Consider the following 19,402-nt stretch of genomic DNA (forward strand, 5'->3'; position numbering starts at 1 on the left):
TCTCGCCTGGAACTGGGGTTCAGTGCAGTCCGGAGCCTTTGTCTCCTTCCCGCTAGGGCAATTCAGCAGCACAGTCAACAGTCCGTCCTCTGCGCGCATTCACGTGTGCGTCTCCGGAACTCTGCCTTTCGCCGCTCCCCTGAGTTTCCGCCTTACAGCCCAGATTCTCCCACTATGAGCCTGGGTCCCCAGGGTCTCGCCCGGAACTGGGGTTCAGTGCAGTCGTAGCTGGGGTTCAGTGCAGTCCGGAGCTTTTATTTCCTTCCCGCTAGAGAACACCAGCCAGGCACTTAGCCTCCCCGCCCTCTCCGGCTCCGTCCTCCCCGCACGTGCGCGTGCCCGTGTCTCCGTACCTCAGGCTTTTATGACTCCTCTGATTTTCCTTGTGGTTTTCTCTTTCCTTCTAGTTGTAGAAATTCCAGTCAGTCAGCTTTCCTGTGGTTCTGCATGATGTCCGTTTTGTCTTTTAGTTGTATTTTTGAAATTGTTGTGCGAGGCTGCAGTTTAGGTGTTTACCTATGCCGCCATCTTGGTTTCGCCTCTAAATTTATTTATTTACTTATTTCAAGTTATACGAGAAAGTTTATTTAGAAAGTCACAGAGGTAGAAGAAGTGAGCCGTAGAAGAAATGCACTCAGGAAACAAGTTACAGAAGCAAAGGAAGGGCCTCTGAAGCTTAGGAGAAAGGGAGAGAGAGATAAGTGCCTTGAGGGACAAAAGAGGGAAGAGGGGCGTGGGTGGGCTCCAGAAAAGAGAGAGAGTATATGCTGAGAGTAAATCTTTTTTTAAAAAAAAATATATTTTATTGATTTTTTACAGAGAGGAAGAGAGAGGGATAGAGAGTTAGAAACATCGATGAGAAACATTGATCAGCTACCTCTTGTACACCCCCTACTGGGGATGTGCCCGCAACCAAGGTACATGCCCTTGTCCGGAATCGAACCTGGGACCTTTTAGTCCGCAGGCCGACGTTCTATCCACTGAGCCAAACCGGTTTCGGCCTGAGAGTAAATCTTAAAAAGGTAGCCTGGCCAGTGCGGCTCAGTGATTGAGCATCGACCCATGAACCAGGAGGTCACAGTTTGATTCCGGGTTTGGGTACATGCCTGGGTTGCGGTCTAGATCCCCAGTGTGGGGTGTGCAGGAGGCAACCAATCAATTATGTTTCTCTGTCATCGATGTTTCTATATCTCTAAAGATTAATAAAAACATTTAAAAATATTTTTTTATTGATTTCAGAGAGGAATGGAGAGGGAGAGGGAGAGAGAGAAACATCAGCGATGAGAGAGAACTATTGATTGGCTGCTTCTTGCACGCTCCACACTGGGGATCGAGCCCACAACCCAGGCATGTCGAACCGTGACCACCTAGTTCATAGCTTGATGCTTAACCACTTAGCCAGCTGGGCAATATAAACATATTAAAAAAAAAAAGAAATAAAAAAAGTTACATAGTAGGTAAAACTGCTACTAAGTCCAGGTGAAAAAGGGAGAGTTGTAGTTGTGTTGTTGACTAGGGGACAAGTTAGGAAGCCTAATGAAGAGATTGAGAACATAGGCGCTTAAATAACAGTCCAGAAGCTAGTGATCAGGCTGGTAAGGTCACTCTGCTCTACATGGTCATTCTGGAACACAGGTTCCTTCTGTCTTGTTGCTTCACCACCCCTAAAATGGTGTTCTTGTTTGCATGTTTGCCATATTCACATTTCAAACCATAGAAAGGAGGGAAGAGGAATTCTTTGAGGAAAGACCCACAAATTGCAGATATAACTTCTACTCATATTTCTGTGGCTAAAACTGATCATATGGTACATTAAGTTGCAAAGGAGACTAGGAAATATAATTGGCAGCTGTGTGGCCACAATTTAGGAGACTTTATTAGTAAAGGAAATAAGAGAACATACTAGATGGAGGTGTAGTGGAGGCATGACTAGTGTTTTTGCCATATAGGTGAAAATAAACTAGGGAGAGAGGGAAGTGTACTTTTGATATGAAATCTGAATAAATTACCACTTGTAAGTAAATATATTTTTAAAACATTACTCAGAAGAAAAGTCTTAGAAATACGTATTTTGGTATTTAGTTGACTAATTCAAGTCAAGAAGAAAATTTACTAGCATGTAATAAACTTTATTTAAAAAAATATTTTTATCAATGATGAGAGAGAATCATTGATTGGCTGCCTCCTGCACGCGCGCCCCCCCACCCCCCACCTCCACCACCAGGAGTTGAGCCCGCAGTCTGGGCATGTGCCTTGTCCCGGAATCAAACCATGACACCTGGTTCATAGGTCTGTGCTCAACCACTGGCGACAACAGCTGGGCAGCATGTAATAAACTTTAAACTGAAAAAATGCTTTCATATTTTTAGGTTTTACACATCTGTTAGCAGACCTTTTTGGAGCTCTGCCACCCAACTCAATGGCGTCTTCTACTTCTGTGCCTCTGGGATTTCACTATGAAACAAAGTATGTTGTTCTCAGATACTTGGGACTCCTCTCTCAGGAGAAGCTACAAGAGCATCATCTTTCCTCCCTCCAAGGTATTATCTTTGGTTTATGGTGGTTATATTTAGTAGCAATAATTACATCATATATAAAAGCATATATATCTAAATAATTTATATTTATGGTTTTATGATCAAATAATACCAATGAGCTTTAAAAAAAACTTTATTGTTGAGAGTATTACAGATGTCCCTCCATTTTCCCCCCATTACCCCCCCTTCTGCCGGTTCCTGCCCTCCCCCAAGCCTTCACCACCTTATTGTCTGTCTCCATGGGTAATGCATATAAGTTCTCCGGTTAACCTCTCCCCTTTCCCGCCTTTCCCTCTAAGATTCGTCAGTCTGTTCCATGTTTCCATGCCTCTGGTTCTATTTTATTCATCAGTTTATTTTATTCATTAGATGCCTTGTTTATTTATTTTGATTTTTAGATTCAGTTGTTGATAGATATGCATTTATTGCCATTTTATTGTTCATATTTTCTATCTTTTTTTGCTTCTTAACGAATACCCATACATTTTATATAATCCTGGTTTGGTGGTGATGAACTCCTTTAGCTTTTTCTTGTCTGTGAAGCTCTTTATCTGACCTTCAATTCTAAATGATAGCTTTGCTCGGTAGAGTGATCTTGGATGTAAGTCCTTTTCATCACTGAATAATTTTTGCCACTCTCTTCTGGCCTGCAAAGTTTCTGTTGAGTAATCAGCTGACAGTCTTTTGGGAGTTCGCTTGTAGATAACTAACTGCTTTTCTATTGCTGGTTTTAAGATTCTCTGTTTCTCTTTAACCTCTGGCATTTTAATTATTATGTGTCTTGGTGTGGTCCTCTTTGGATTCATCTTGTTGGGGACTTTCTGCACTTCCTGGACTTGTATGTTTATTTTCTTCACCAAGTTAGGGAAGTTTTCTGTCATTATTTTAAAAATTACAAAGAAATGTTTTTATTGATTTCAAAGAGGAAGGGAGAGGGAGAGATAGAAACATCAATGTTGAGAGAGAATTCACCAATTGGCCGCCCCCTGCAAACTCTCCCCCCACCCGCCCTCCCCCCACACACACTGGAGATTGAGCCCGCAACCTGGGCACGTGCCTTAACCAGGAATCAAACCGTGACTCCTGGTTCAGAAGTCCAGTGCTCAAGCACTGAGCTACACTGGCTGGGCTCTGTCATTTTTTCAAATAGGTTTTCAACTTCTTGATTTCTCTCTTCTCCTTCTGGCACCCCCATGATGCAATTGTTGATATGCTTCAAGTTGTCCCAGAGGCTTCTTGCACTTTCCTCATTCTTTTGGATTCTTTTTTCTTTTTGCTGTTCTGATTGGGTGTTTTTTGCTTCCTTATATTCCAACTTGCTGATTTGATTCTCAGGTTCATCTACTCTACTGTTGATTCTCTATGCTATATTCTTCACTGAAGTTAGTGTATCGTTCATTTCTGACTGGTTCTTTTTTATGCTGTTGTAGTTTGCACTAAGTTCATTCAGCATCCTTATAATCAGTATTTTGAACTCTGCATTTAGTAGTTTGCTTGTCTCCATTTTGTTTAGTTCCTTTTCTGGAGTTTTGTCCTGTTCTTTCATTTGGGACGTGTCTTTTTGTGTCCTCATTTTAGCAGCCTCCCTGTGTTTGTTTCTGTGTTTTAGGGAGAGCTGGTCCATCTCCTAGGCTTGGTTGAGTTGCCTTATGTAGTAGGAGTCCAGGGGCACAGCCTTCTTGATCACCCAAGCTGAGCACTCAAGGTGCGTGTGCTCCCCCCACCCCCCCACACTGTATGGGCTGTGTACACCCTCTGTTGTAGTTCAGTTTGATTGCTGTTCGGAAGGGATTTGATTGTCAATGGGAAGGGATTTATTCCCAGGCAAGTCAGCTGGAGGGACTGGCTGTGACCCACGAGGATCAGTTGTGCAGGGGCCCACCCCACAGAGTAGGAATTACTTCACAGGTCTCTGCCCCTTGTCTGTTGCTTGTGGGGGTGGTGATGATACAGGTGATCTGATACAGTCTACCAGGTGTGCTCGCTCTGTGGCTTTCCGGAGGTGCAGGCCAAGATCACCACTGTCAGTATTCTGCCCAAGGCCACTGGCATGAACTACAGATCAATGTTTAGATGACTTCTACTTGTGTCGGGCTTGGAGATGCCAAGAAGAGGCCAAGCTGTGAACCAACATAGCATGCTGCTAGTGCTGGGCCTAGGACCACTTAGCAAGAGGTATGGGGTATGTTGAGGCCAGCTGTTGTAGAGATTTTAGGAATGTCTGAAGCCTGAGCAAGGACACGCTATTCATATGGAAAAGCCACTGCAAACAGCTTTGGTGGGGTCCCAGGGACTCACGAGGGCTGGGCAAACAGTGTGGGCCAGGTTGATGGAGATCCCGATATGGCATCTGCCAGTGGCCCTGTGGCTGGGAGGTCTCAGCAAAGGAACAATGACCTCTGCCAGCACTTTTCTCTGGGAGGCCCCCAAGCTCTTGCCCTAAAGCCATACAATTTATTTCCTCTCTGTATGTCCCTGGATCCTTTCAAGCTGCTGCGAGTGCTGGAGATCAGCGGGAGTGTGTCTGAGTAAGTCCATGCCCGGGCCCTTTAAGTGGAACTGCCTGGGACTCTAGCAGCCTCTGTGTCACTCAGCAATAATCCTCATTGGTTTTTACAGCCTGAAGTTATAGGGACTTCTCTTCCCGGCACTAGCACCCTAGACTGAGGGGTCTGCTGTGGGGCTGGGACCCCTTCCTCCTCATGGGGGACTTCTGCAGCCAAGATATCCCTCCCTGTTAAAAATCGGCATACTTTCAATTGGTGTGGTTTAGTGGTTGATCATCGATTTATGAACCTGGAGGTCATGGTTCAATTCCCCATCTGGGACATGCCTGGGTTGCGGACTCTGTCCTCAGTAGGGGGCATGCAGGAAGTTGATCGATAATTCTCTCTCACCATTGATTTTTTTTTTCTAATTTAAATTCTTTATTATTAAAAGTATTACATATGTTTCTTTTTCCCCCCATTGACCTCTCTCTGGCCGCTCCCGCCCTTCAGCACATGCCCTTGCCCCCCTACTGTCTGTGTCCATTGGTTATGCTTATATGCATGCATACAAGTCCTTTGTTTGATCTGTAACCACCCCCCCGCCCCCCGCCTTCCCTCTGAGGTTTGATGGTCTCTTCAGTGCTTCTGTGTCTCAATTCTGAATGATAACTTTGCTGGGTAGAGTACCCTTGGTTGTAGGTACTTGCTATTCATCACTTTGACTATTTCTTGCCACTCCTATCTGGCCTGATTGGTTTCTGTTGAGAAATCAGCTGACAATTAACTGTTTTTCTCTTGCTACTTTTAATATTCTCTCTTTGTCTTTTGTCTTTTAATTTCCTTTCAATGTGCACGAATTCGTGCACTGGGCCAATAGTTAAAAAACAAAAAGACAGCTTAAGGGAGTTGTGGGATAATGTGAAACATAACAATATTTGATTAGCAGGTGTGCCAGAAGTGGAAGAATGGGATAAAGGGATGGAGAACATGTTCGTAGAAATAATGGCAGAAATCTTCCCTAACTTGGTAAAGGAGAAAGTCACACAATTCTGGGAGGCACAGAGAACCCCAAGCAAGAAGAACCCAAACAGGCTCATGCCCAGACACATCATAATTAAAATGCCAAAAATTAAAGAGAGAAAGTATCTTAAAGGTAGCAAGAGAAAAGCAAGTTGTTACCGACAAAGGAACTCCCATAAGGCTGACACCTGATTTCTCATCAGAAACTCTACTGGCCAGAAGGGAATGCCATGAAGTTCGCATGGTAATGGAAAGCAAGGATCTGATACCAAGATTACTATGTCCAGCAAGGCTATCATTCAAAATAGACGGTCAAATAAAGTTTCCCAGACAAAATAGGCTAAGGAATACTCCACCACTAAACCTGCACTACAAGAAATGTTAAAGGGACTGCTGTAATGAGTATTAGAAACAGAGAGAGAAACCTAGGCATACAGAATTAAAATGGCAATAAATAAGTACCTATCAATAATAACCTTAAGTGTAAATGGATTAGAGGCTCAAATTGAAAGATATAGGGTAGCTGAATGGATAGAAAAACAAAACATCACCCAGCTATATGCTGTCTATAAGATATCCACTTCCGCCGAGACCGGTTTGGCTCAGTGGATAGAGCATCGGCCTGCGGACTGGAGGGTCCCGGGTTCGATTCCGGTCGGGGGCATGTACCTTAGTTGCGGGCGCATCCCCAGTGGGGGTTGTGCAGGAGGCAGCTGATCGATGTTTCTCTATCATCGATGTTTCTAACTCTCTGTCCCTCTCTCTTCCTCTCTGTGAAAAGTCAATAAAATATATTAAAAAAATATATATAGATAAAATTTACTAACAGATGTACATCCAAAACATGGGTCAGTTTATAAAAAAAAAAAAAAAAAAAAAAAAAGATATCCACTTCCGAACAAAAGACACATACAGGATGAGAGTGAAGGGATGGGAAAAAATTTTCCATGCAAATGGGAAAGAAAAGCTGGGATAGCAATACTCATATCTGACAAAACAGACTTCAAAATAAAATCCATGCCAAGTGACAGCAGAGGTCACTACATAATACTAAAGGGAACAATCTGACAAGAAGATATAACTTTGGTAAACATGTATGCAATGAATATAGGAGAACATAAATATCTAAAAAAATTTCTAGAGGACTTTAAGGAAGGGATAGACAACAATACAGTCACAGTAGGGAACTTTAATACCCTGCTGACTTCACTGGATAGTTCTTCCAGAAAAAAAACTTAGGAAGGAAACAGTGACTCTAAAGGACACACTGGATCAGATGGACTTAATTGACATTTGTAAACATTTCATCCCAAAATTGAAGAATATACTAGTACATTCTTCTCAAGTGCACATGGATCATTCACAAAGTTAGACAACATATTAGGACACAAAACAAGTCTCTACAAGTTCAAGAAGATGGAAAACATATCCAGCATCCAGCATCTTCCCACATCACAGTGGAATGAAATTAGAAATCAACTACAGTAAACACATCAAAAAACATTCAAATTCATGGAGACTAAATAGCATGTTGTTAAATAATGAATGGGTTACCAATGAGATCAAGAAAGAAATAAAAAATTTACTGGAAAAAAGTTAACATGAACACTTAACAACCCCAAATCTCTGAGACACAGCAAAATCATTCTGGCAAGGTAAGTTCAGAGCACTATAGGCTTACATAATAAAACAAGAAAAAGCAACAATAAACTATTTAACGCTACAACTTAAAGTAGTAGAAAGAGAACAACAAGCAAAACCCAGAATAAGTAGAACGAAGGAATAAAATAGAGATGAGATAAATGACATAGACTAAAAAAAACAAAAACAAAAACAACAAAAAAAGACTATAAAAAAATCAATGAAACCAATAGCTGGTTCTTTGAAAGGATAAGCAAAATTGATGAACCATTAGCCAAACTCATCAAGAAACAAAGAGAGAGGACCCAAATAAATAAAATCAGAAATGAAAGCAAAGTAACCACTGACATCACAGAAATACAAAGAATTGTAAGGACATACTTTGAACAACTAAATTCCAAGAAGCTGGACAGTGTGGATGAAATGGACATATTCCTAGAAAAATATAATCTCCTAAAAGTGAATCAGGAATAATCAGAAAATTTGAATAGGCCAATAACAACTGATTTGAAATAGCAGCACGGCAGGGGCACATACCCAGGTTGTGGCCTCGATCCTGTGTGGGCGTGCAGAAGGCAGCTGATCAATGATTCTCTCTCATCATTGATGTTTGTGTCTCTCTCTCTCCCTCTCTCTTCCTCTCTGATATCAATAAAATAATAAAAGAAAATAAGGAAAGTATCTTATGTGGCTTAAAGGAAAATTACTTTTGTCAACTTTAAAATCTAAGTTATAGAAATGTTTAACCTTTTGTTTTTCAGAGGTATTTTAAAGACTCATAGATGCTATAATAATCAAGTTTCTTGGTCTAAATTAATAAACTTATCTTTGAATTCAGAATATTTTTGCTTGCAAAAATGAAAACATAAACAGTTAATCCCTCTCTTTATAAAACTTGTCAGTGGTAGAAAACAAATGATATGAACAACTGGAAATGTAATATAAGTATATTCTGAATAGGAAGGGTAGAGAGTATCATATTTGCAATCAGTGTTTTAGAAGAAATGATGAAGTTCTGCAAATATCTGAGGCAGGAGAAATTAGTAAGTAAAGTATCTGGTATAATTTTTTCTTTCAGACTCTTTCCCTTAGTTCTCCATTCTGTGCTAGAGACCAAGACCTTTTTTTCCCTTTTACTGCATGAGAATATTTATAGTTTTCTTAAGTTTGGAGAATATAAATCTTTTGATGATTATAGGCTTTCTCTTGGGCTGCAGTTTATGTAAAGATAAGGAACCATAAAGATTAGTATCAAAATATATTATCACTGATCTAGACAACCTTTCAGGTTTCCTTTTCTTTAATGCCCAAAATGTTTCTGAGATACCTCCTTTCTAGCCACACAACCAGAAGATGAGGACACAGCCTGCATTGATAGTTTGTATTCAGATTGACCTGCGTTCCAATCATAGCGTCTCCATAGTAGTCATATAACCTAAACAAGCTTCACCTTTATCATTTTAAAATATCACCCAGCCCCCTAGCCTTGATAATTTTAATTTTATATATTTTTACTTAATAGTTAAAATACTACCCATATACTAATGGCTTATCTCTACCTCTGTCAATAATAACCTTTCTGTTGGTTTCAGGAGTTCAACAAGATGTAGCTTCACAATCTCTGGATCAAGAAGTTTTATTAGAAGTTAAAACTGAAATTGAGGAAGAGCTAAGATTTCTGGACAAAGAAATTTCTGAAGGTCTCTTTATTCTTACTTTCCTAGTTAATTAGAAGATTCTGTTTGGTATGCTTTACTGTTGGTTTAATTTGGTTTTTTACAATAGAGCGTTCTCAACATTACACAGCTTCATTGGTATAGGATTATAAGGGTGAAACTAGTGGTTACTAATTTTTCTTTCCTGGGGGATATGTTTCTAAATTTTTCCTAACTGTACACAAGTTTAAATGTAGCCTTTTCTGTTGTTAAGTGATGGGTTCAATAATCATGTTAAGGTACTTTCCATTAACAACATTAAGGGGAAAAATGTGACTAAACTGCTTTCAGTTTTGCATTATATATGTATAGATCAGCCGTCGCCAACCTTTCAGACCTCCACGGGCCACTGGTTGGCGACCCCTGCTATAGATAGTTGTAATAGTAATATAGATGTAATTTTATAGCCGTATATTTTATACTTAACATTATGTCATAAACTTTAAAAATTGTTATCATTGTAGTAACTAAATGAAATTCGATGTATTGAATGACTGTTCAATCATTCCCTTATTATTGAGGAGAGCATTTGGATTATTTTGAATCCACAATATGGGCATGTGCCCTGACCAGGAATGGAACCAGTGACCTTTCAGTGCAGCGACTTTTCAGTGCATGGGATAATGCTCAACCAGCTGAGCCAAACTGGCCATGGCCTAGTACAAGTTTTTGTGTGGATATATATTGCCCAATAATTGTTTTATTTTTTTATTATTATTATTTTTAATATATATTTTATTGATTTTTTTTTACAGAGAGGAAGGGAGAGGGATAGAGTTAGAAACATCGATTAGAGAGAAACATTGGTCAGCTGCCTCCTGCACAACCCCTACTGGGGATGTGCCTGCAACCAAGGTACATGCCCTTGACTGGAATCGAACCTGGAACCTTTCAGTCCACTGAGCCAAACCAGTTAGGGCGCCCAATAATTGTTTTAAAAAATATGTTCTTACTGATTTCAGAGAGAAAGGGAGAGGGAGAGAGAGAGAGAAGCATCAATGATGAGAGAATCATTGATCGGCTGCTTCTTGCACACCCCACACTGGGGATTGGGCTTGCAACCCAGGCATGTTCCCTGACTTGGAATTGAACCGTGACCTCCTGGTATGTAGGTCGATGCCCAACCACCAAGCCACTCCATTTGGGCTATTGCCTAATAATTTTTAACAAGAAAAATTATAAATCATGTTTATAAATCATTTCCCTGTTAGTAGAGAAAGAATATAAATAGAAATTTACAAATCATCCAGAAACCTAATTTTAGTCTTTTATTTTCCTTTGCCAACATTAAAAATTTTTAAAAAAATTCTCACCCAAGGATAAGTTTCGAGAGAAGAGTGCGAGAGCATGTGATCGCATGCTTGTTCAGCATGGCTCAGTGGTTGAGCATCGACCTGGAGGTTCCAGGAGGTCACGGTTCTATTCCTGGTCAGGGCACATACCAGAGTTGCAGGCTCGATCCCCAGTGTTGGGCGTGCAGGAGGCAGCCTTTTAATGATTTCCTTTCATCATTGATGTTTTTATCTCTCTCCCTCTTCCTTCCTCTCTGAAATCAATAAAAATATACTTGAGAGAGAGAGAGAGAGAGAGAGAGAGAGAGAGAGAAAGAGAGAAAGAGAAACAACGATGTTAGAGAGAAACATCGCTCAGTTGCCTTCTGTATGCGCCCTGACCAGAAGTCGAACCTGCAACCGTTTGGTGTATGGGACGATGCTCCAACCAACTGAGCCACCTGGCCAGGGTCTTTACCAACGTTTTTTTTCAGAGTAGTGTATTGATCTTTAGAGAGAAGGGAGAAGAGAGAAACATCGATATGGTAGTGTAACATCCTTCGGCTGCGTCCCGCACACCCCAACCACTATTTTTAACTGACTAAAATTCCAATTCTGTTTTAAGTCTTTGTCCACTTCTGGTGGCAGTACTTAAACATAGTAAAATGCGGAAAAGGTCAAAAGAAGAAAAACAACAACAAAGGCTTAATTGCACTCACCTTATTGAACCCTCATATTAACCAAGACTGATCATTATAATGGGCATCCTCAAGCTTGCTCAGACAACAAAATATTTGTGAACTTTGCAGCCATTTTCATCTTTCATGAACTTTATAAAGAAATAGTATACTTAACAGCCTTCTAGGAGCAAGCCTTAGATTAATACAATAAATACTTTATGGAGATTATTGATAACTCTTGTGAGTGGGTGTAAGCTGCTTACTTTACGGGGATTCTGTGCCCTGAATCCTGATTGTACCTTGGAACAACAATGATTCTGCCTGTTTTCCTGCAATTTGAGAATGGCTAAGTCAGTATAACATGGAGTAAAGAAGCAAATGAGAAACTGGTGGTTTGAGCTGAGGAGAGCAGGCTATGACTCTATCCATGTGCTATTTGTCAACTTGTATAATCTTCACAGATTTAACATTTATTGATGGTGTTAAAAAGTTCAATTTAAAAAGGGAATGGAAGTAATTGAATGGAAGTAATTGACTCATTTTCTGAGGTGGGATAAACTGATTTGAGTCTGGTTTAAGAAGTGCCACATTGCCCTAGCCAGTTTGTCTCAGTGGATAGAGCGTTGGCCTGTGGACTGAAGGGTCCTGGGTTCGATTCTGAGCAAGGGCACATGCCTGGGTTGTAGGCTCAATCCCCAGTAAGGGGTGTGCAAGAGGCAGCCAATCAATGTTTCTATCTCTCTCCCTCTCTTTTCCTCTCTGAATCAATAAAGATATATTTTTTAAAAAGTGCCACATTTATAAAGGTAAAAACAAAAGCTTAAAAGGAAAATATTAAGAGAGGGATGATAGATCTAGCAGTTGCCTCTCATTTATCATCCTTATATCACATTGGTCTGTAATAAGGCATTAAATTGGTTTGTATATTTTAACATTTCAGTTTAGTCTTTTTCTTATGGAAACTAAGATTTTCCATAAATATTTTTTCTTAAAAAATCTCTAAATGTAGAACATATCCAGGAAAGATTAATATCTTGTAGTAATTATCTGACCTCTATAAGTGACTTATAGCTTAGCTCATTCTCAGTAGCAGTTGTCTTAATCCCCTGAGCTTTTATAGCACAACTTTTGATAATATTTATTAAATTAGATTTTCTTTTGCCCTGTCTTAGCCTTCACCAACATAGGCTTTGACCAGCACACGTCTCCAGTGTTCAGCCCTGCTAACCCAGTAGAACACTGCTTGGCTCATCTTGGAGAAAAAGTGTCCCAGGAACTGAAAGAGCCTCTACATAAGGCATTGCAAATGCTCCTCAGCCAGTGAGTTACCATTGCTTCTCTAAGTAGCCTTCTGCACTGGGTTGGTTAAGGCTTTGTTTTACGTAAACGGTGTAACTTTTATCACTTACTTTTTTTCACTCTTTCTTCTTCTCTTGCTTTTCCAAAGCATCTCTGTTTGTGTTTTGAGTGACAATATTTGCATCAAAGAAGTGATTTAACTATTCCAACATGGATTTGACTATTTGTATTTTCTTGTTGAGCTGTCAGGTTTCAGCAAATACTTTCACTGAGTAAATACAAGCTGTATTATTTGTCCTGACCACTTTTACTACCATTCTCTAGTGACCAACACAAATATAGTGGCTCGGGCTTTATGTCTTGTAATTTGGGACTAACACTACATCTGTATGTTAGGTATCCCAGATGTTGCTGTACTTTGGGGTTGTACCATCTGCCCATGGAACTACTGCTACATTCTTACAGTGTGAACTCAGCTCCTAGCTATGGTTCTGACTTTCTCTCTCTCTTTCCTCCTCCCTCCCTTAAAGCTAAAGGCAAGAGGCTTATAGTAAAAGTATATTAAAATAGAACCACATCATTTATTATAAATCTTAAAAATTTGTTTTTCCCAATTTTTTGCTGAGAATTATTAAGAAATTGATATGAATTAGAAAAAACATTTGTTTTAATGAATGTTGACAACTATCTAAAACAGGATGACATCTCTTCTTTTTCTAAAAGGGCCAAAATTCAGCCCTAACCAGTTTGGCTCAGTGGATAGGGCATCAGCCTCGGACTAAAGGGTCCCAGATTGGATTCTGCTCAAGGGAATTTACCTTGAGGTTCAATCTCCAGTAGGGGGCATGCAGGAGGCAGCTAATTGATGTTTCTCTTTATCCCACTCCCTTCCTCTCAGTAAAAATCAATAACATATAAAATAAATAAATCCTATATAGTAAAAGGGTAATATGCAAATTGACCAAGTGGCAAAACGACTGATCACTATGACACGCACTGACCACCAGGGGGCAGACGCTCAATGCAGGAGCTGCCCCCTTGTGGTCAGTGTGCTCCCACAGGGGGAGTGCCACTCAGCCACAAGCTGGGCTGACAGCTGGGGAGCGCAGCAGCAGTGGCAGGAGCCTCCCCACCTCCGTGGCAGTGCTAAGGATGTCCTACTGCGGCTTAGGCCCGCTCCCCACCTAAGCCATCAGTTGGACATCCTCTGAGGGCTCCTGGACTGCTAAAGGGCACAGGCCGGGCTGAGGGACCCTCCCCCGCTGAGTGCACAAATGTTGTGCACCAGGCCTCTAGTTAATAAAAGGGCCAAAATTCAAATGCTAAAGTGCTGTTGTAGTAAAGTAATTCCTTTCATGTAGGCAGTATTTATATGTTACCATTTATTAGAAGAAAGCAATATGGGTTTAAGGAGAATTCACTTTGTTAGGGTGAAATGAGCAAATGTAAAAATGCAATTACATATAGGAAACAGTGAAATGAAAATCACATTTGGATCTTCTTAACCTTATATATAGGAAAGTTTAAAAACAAATATGGAGCCCTGACTGGTTTTCTCAGTAGTTAGATTGTCAGCCCCATGCACTGAAGGGTTGCAGGTTTGATTCCCCATCAAGGGCACATACCTGGGTTGTTGGTTTGATCCCTAGCCCCAAATGGGGCATGTGAGGGAGGCAACCAATCAATGTGTCTCTCTCGCATTGAAGTTTCTCTTTCTCTCTTCCCCCCTCCCTCCTTTCCAGTCTCTCTAAAAATCAATGGAAAAGCCCTAACTGGTTTGGCTCAGTGGATAGAGCGTCGGGCCTGCAGACTCAAGGGTCCCAGGTTCGATTCTGGTCAAGGGCATGTACCTTGGTTGCGGGCACATCCCCAGTGGGGGGTGTGCAGGAGGCAGCTGATGGATGTTTCTCTCTCATCGATGTTTCTAGCTCTCTCTCCCTCTCCCTTACTCTCTGTAAAAAATAAATAAATAAAATATATTAAAAAAATCAATGGGAAAATATCCTTGGGTGAAGATTTACAAAAAATAAAAATAAAAATAAATAAATATGGAGAGGAGATAACATTATAGGTGTTGGGAAAAAAGACAATAGGAGGTATGGCTGTGGATTTCAAAGTATTCTATGAAGCCGCCTGGGGGCCCTTGCAGAGGTGAGGACAGGGTGAGTGGGTGGGGTTTATTAGCTCCTCTCCACTGCTCTTAAACCAGAATAGCTATACTTTCACATATGTGATATATTGATGTTTCATGTAAGATTTGAAGAAATTTTGTTTGCCAAAACAAACAAAACTTGTGCAAGCTATTGGGACTGGGAATAGAATAACTGAGATGTATAAGACAAAAAATTCTGTTTCCAATTTTTTAAAATAATTTTTAGGGAGGGAGGGAGGGAAAGAAAAAGAAGGAAGCATTGATTTGTTCCACTTATTTATGCATTGATTGGTTGCTTCTTGTATGTGCCCTGACCAGATATCTAACCTGAAGCCTAGTGTATTGGAATGATGCTAACTAAGTTACCCCGCCAGAGCCCTGTTTCCAATTTATTTTTTAAAAATATATTTTTATTGATTTCAGAGAAGAAGGGAGAGGGGAAGAGAGATAGAAACATCAATGATGAGAGTCATTGATTGGCTGCCTACTGCATCCTTCTACTGGGATTCGAACCTGAAACCTGGGCATGTGTCCTGATTGGAAATTGAACTGTGACCTCCTGATTTATAGGTCGACACTCAAACACTGAGCCACATCAGCCCGGCCCTGTTTCTGGTTTTGATACAAATTATTTGTAGCTTTGAGCAAACCATTTCACTCTATATCTCATTTTATCCATCTATCAATTTTAACTTAACTCGGATATTATAAGTGCTCTAAAGAACAGTATTACATAGGTTTTTTTTTTTTTAAATATATTTTATTGATTTTTTTACAGAGAGGAAGGGAGAGGGATAGAAAGCTAGAAACATCGATGAGAGAGTAACATCGACCAGCTGCCTCCTGCACACCCCCTACCGGGGATGTGCCCGCAACCAAGGTACATGCCTTTGACCGGAATCGAACCTGGGACCTTTCAGTCCACAGGCCGACGCTCTACCCACTGAGCCAAACCGGTTTTAGCAGTATTACATAGGTTTTTGAAAAAGTATTGTTTTTGGAGTCCTTTTCATAGTGAATAAGAAAAATAGATATTTTCTCATTGCAAAGTAAGTGATATTTTAAAAATTCTTATTTTTGATGAATATTATTTATTTATTGTTCTCTAGACTGAATACTGATATAAGTATTTTTGAAATTGGTATCTCTGGTGGTTAGGCACCTGAATAAATTTTTTTTCAGAAATCTTTTTTTCCCTTTAGTATTGCATTTATTTTCAGTATTTTTCTTCTACTCAAAGGTAAGTATTTTTTTAAAAAATATATTTTTTTATTGATTTCAAAGAGGAAGGGCGAGGGAGAGAGAGACAGAAACATCAATGTTGAGAGAGGATCACCGATTGGCTGCCTCCTGCACGCCCCACACTGGGGATCAAGCTCGCAACCCAGGCATGTGCCCCTGACCGGGAATCGAACCTGAGACCCTTCAGTCCACAGGCCGATGCTCTATCCACTGAGCCAAGCCAGCCAGGGCAAAGATAAATATTTTTACTTTTAAGACATGTTAAGATGTTTCCTTTATAGAATCTAAATGATATCTGATGTAATTTTCAAATGGCAAGTAGTAAAGCAGAAGTCTTTTAGTTTTTAAGGAATATTGAACTCAACATATATCCTGTTTTAGCAGTCAAGAAGAAATGTTCTAGTAGATTTTAGCCAATTTGTGATTATCAGAAATACACTTTTGAAAGTTGTTAAGTGCTATTACTAATACCTTAAAAATAAGTATCTGATGATGAACTAGATTTATTTTTTGTTGTTGATCCTCACCTGAGGATATTTTTCTGTTGATTTTTGGAGATAGTAGAAGGGAGGAAAAGAGACAGAGAGAGAGAAACATTGATGTGAGAGAGACACATTGATCATTGATGATGCTTCCCGCACACACTCCGCAGGGCTGGGTTGGAGTCTGCAACTGAGGTACGTGCCCTTGACCAGAATCGAACCTGGTACCGTTCAGTCCATGGGCTGTTGCTCTGTTCACTGAACAAGACTGGCTAGAGATAGAATTATTTAAAACATTTTTTAAAAAATATGTTCTTATTCATTTTTAGAGGAGAGGAGAGGGAGAGAGAAGAGGGAGAGGGATAGAGAGATAGAAACTTTGATGAGAGAGAAACATCATTGATTGGCTGTCTCCTGTACACCCTTCGCTGGGTTTCAAGCTCACACCCTGTGCATGTGCTCTGACTGGGAATCAAATCGGTGATCTCTTGGTTCATGGGTTGACCAACCACTGAGCCACACCTGCCAAGCATGAACTAGAATTATTATATAGGTTCATGGCAATATTTTTTAAGGTGGAAGATACCACTCACTCTCCTTTTTCTTTCTTGCTCTGTTTTCAAGTAGCTCATCAGAAAGGGCTGGTTTTTCTGCTACCCTTTTCTATGTATTAGATGTCCTTTGATTGTTTTTATCTGCTGAATTGTTAATGTGCATATATGTGTGTACATATGTTTCAAATCATTTCATTCTGAAGGATGCTATTTTAGCCTGATAGACAAACTGCCAATACAATCTATTATGACCCACAGTAGTATCAAACAGTTTAGGAAAGGAAGTGAAGGGGCTGATATACGCAAGTAAAGCTTCAAGGAAAGTATACGTAGGTAGACTGTATAGTATCTGCTGAAGTTTAGGATTTACAAACACGGAGTATTTAGTATAAGTTTTCTTAAAAAAAAAAAAATATATATATATATATATATATATATACACACACACACACACATACATACACACACACACACTAAGCTTACCTGGATGGGAATATATCAGGAAGGTAGTACATAACATATATATTTTTAAAATTAAATTTATTGGGGTGAAATTGGTTATATAAAATCATAGTTAAAAGGTCACCCCTGGTATCTCAGCATCACTGTAGTATTGATTTTATTTAGACTTGTATAAAAGAAAGATACTCATGTCATCATAACCTTTATTCTGAAATATCTAGACCAGCACTTTCCAATAGATATAATGAAAGTTACATGTATATAATTAAAATTTTTTGCAACCATATAGAATTAAATTATGATTTTTAATAATATATTTTATTTAACTTAACATATTAAAAATATAGTTTTAATATATACTCAATATAATGACTTATTAATGAGATACTTTACGTTTTTACTTTGAAATCTGGTGTGTATTTACACTTTCAGCACATCACTAGCCACATTTCAAATGCTTATTAGCTACATGTGGTATCTAGATTTTATCATGGCATGTGTCAAAATCCTAAGTTAAAATAGGATCAGTGTGGCCTTTAGGGCCATATCTAATTGGGTGTAAATTCCTACATTGCTCCTGCTAGCTATGTGGATTTGGGATAGTGTCTTAGCTTTTCTGAGCTTCAGTTTCCTAATATATAAAATGATAATATGAAATATGTGAAAAATAAAACCTAACAGTAGGCTGCCAATAAGTGGTAGCTGTTACCAGTCATCTATATTCACAGGCTGAAGAAATCAGAGTTGAGTGGTCAGAGCAGAAAATACCTTTGAGATGGATTTTAAAATAAGACTCCTCTCCTTTTTACATATCTATATATATAAAAGCCTAAGGTACCGTCCAACTGTCCAACCGGTAGCTATGACACGCATTGACCACCAGGGGGCAGACGCTCAACGCAGTAGTGGAAACCACAGGCATGGAAATCTGGAACAGACTGATGAATCTCAGAGGGAAGGAGGGAGGGGGGAGGGGAGAAAGAGATTAATCAAATATCTTATATGCATACTAGAGGCCCGGTGCATGGATTCACACCCTCTCGCAATCCGGGACCCCTTGGGGGATATCGGAGAGCCCAATCCCTGCAGGTGAGGCTGAGGGACCCCACAAGTGCATGAATCCTTGCACCAGGCCTCTAGTATGTTAGTAATTTGCCCACAAAAGGGAGCTTACATTTTACTAAATCTATTATCCAAGCTGTTCATGCCTTCATATGTTACTTGGTTATCGAGTATTTTGTTGTTGTTGTTAATTTGCACATGAAACAAGACTTAAAATATAGTACTCGAAGTCCCTCAATAAATTATTGATTGAGTCCCACACTGCTGGTGTGGCTTAGGAGTTGAGCCTCGACCCAGGAAAAAAGAGGTTGCTGGTTCAATTCTCTGTCAGGGCACATGCTCAGGTTGCGGGCTTGATCCCCAGTAGGGGTGTGTGCAGGAGGCAGCCAATGCATTATGTTCCTCTCTCATTGATGTTTTTATCTCTCTATCCCTCTCCCTTCCTCTTTCTCTAAAAATCAATAAAAACATATTAAAATTGTTAATTGAGCATTGTTGTTGCTCAGTGATTTGAATTTTGGCATAACTAAAACATTCATGGAAACAATCAGAAAGGCTTCTCTCTCTGCCCTCTAGGATTTTATGTTATAAGACACCAAGTTAAAAATAGAGCTCGGTTTATTGGCCTTGTTTATTCTAACTTCTTGTATCCTCAGTTTGAAAAATGTTCCAGTGACATGTCTCTTTAATTTTTTAAAAATAGATATTTTATCGATTTTTTACAGAGGAAGGGAGAGGGAGAGAGAGTTAGAAACATCGATGAGAGAGAAACATTGATCAACTGCCTCCTGCACGC

The 19,402-nt window shown here is 39.8% G+C and overlaps 1 protein-coding gene across 21 annotated transcripts in view; it reads left to right on the forward strand.

Moving 5' to 3' along the window:
* Positions 1–19,402, forward strand: part of BCL2L13 (BCL2 like 13) — a 148,576-nt gene that overhangs the window by 23,206 nt on the left and 105,968 nt on the right. For 11 of the 21 annotated variants that reach the window (XR_013813700.1, XR_013813701.1, XR_013813702.1 and 8 more), the window contains exons 2-4: positions 2,370–2,540; positions 9,280–9,387; positions 12,526–12,673. Coding sequence is in view for 13 of the 21 variants with exons in the window: in XM_079774902.1 (XP_079631028.1) it covers positions 2,420–2,540; positions 9,280–9,387; positions 12,526–12,673 (377 nt within the window). In the remaining 8 variants the exon portion in view is untranslated. Of the gene's footprint in view, positions 1–2,369; positions 2,541–9,279; positions 9,388–12,525; positions 12,674–19,402 lie in introns of those variants that run through there. The other 10 variants (XR_013813704.1, XM_079774895.1, XM_079774889.1 and 7 more) reach the window with 4 other exon arrangements.

This window comes from Cnephaeus nilssonii (assembly GCF_951640355.1).
Source record: "Cnephaeus nilssonii genome assembly, chromosome: 6".
NCBI lineage: Eukaryota > Metazoa > Chordata > Mammalia > Chiroptera > Vespertilionidae > Cnephaeus > Cnephaeus nilssonii.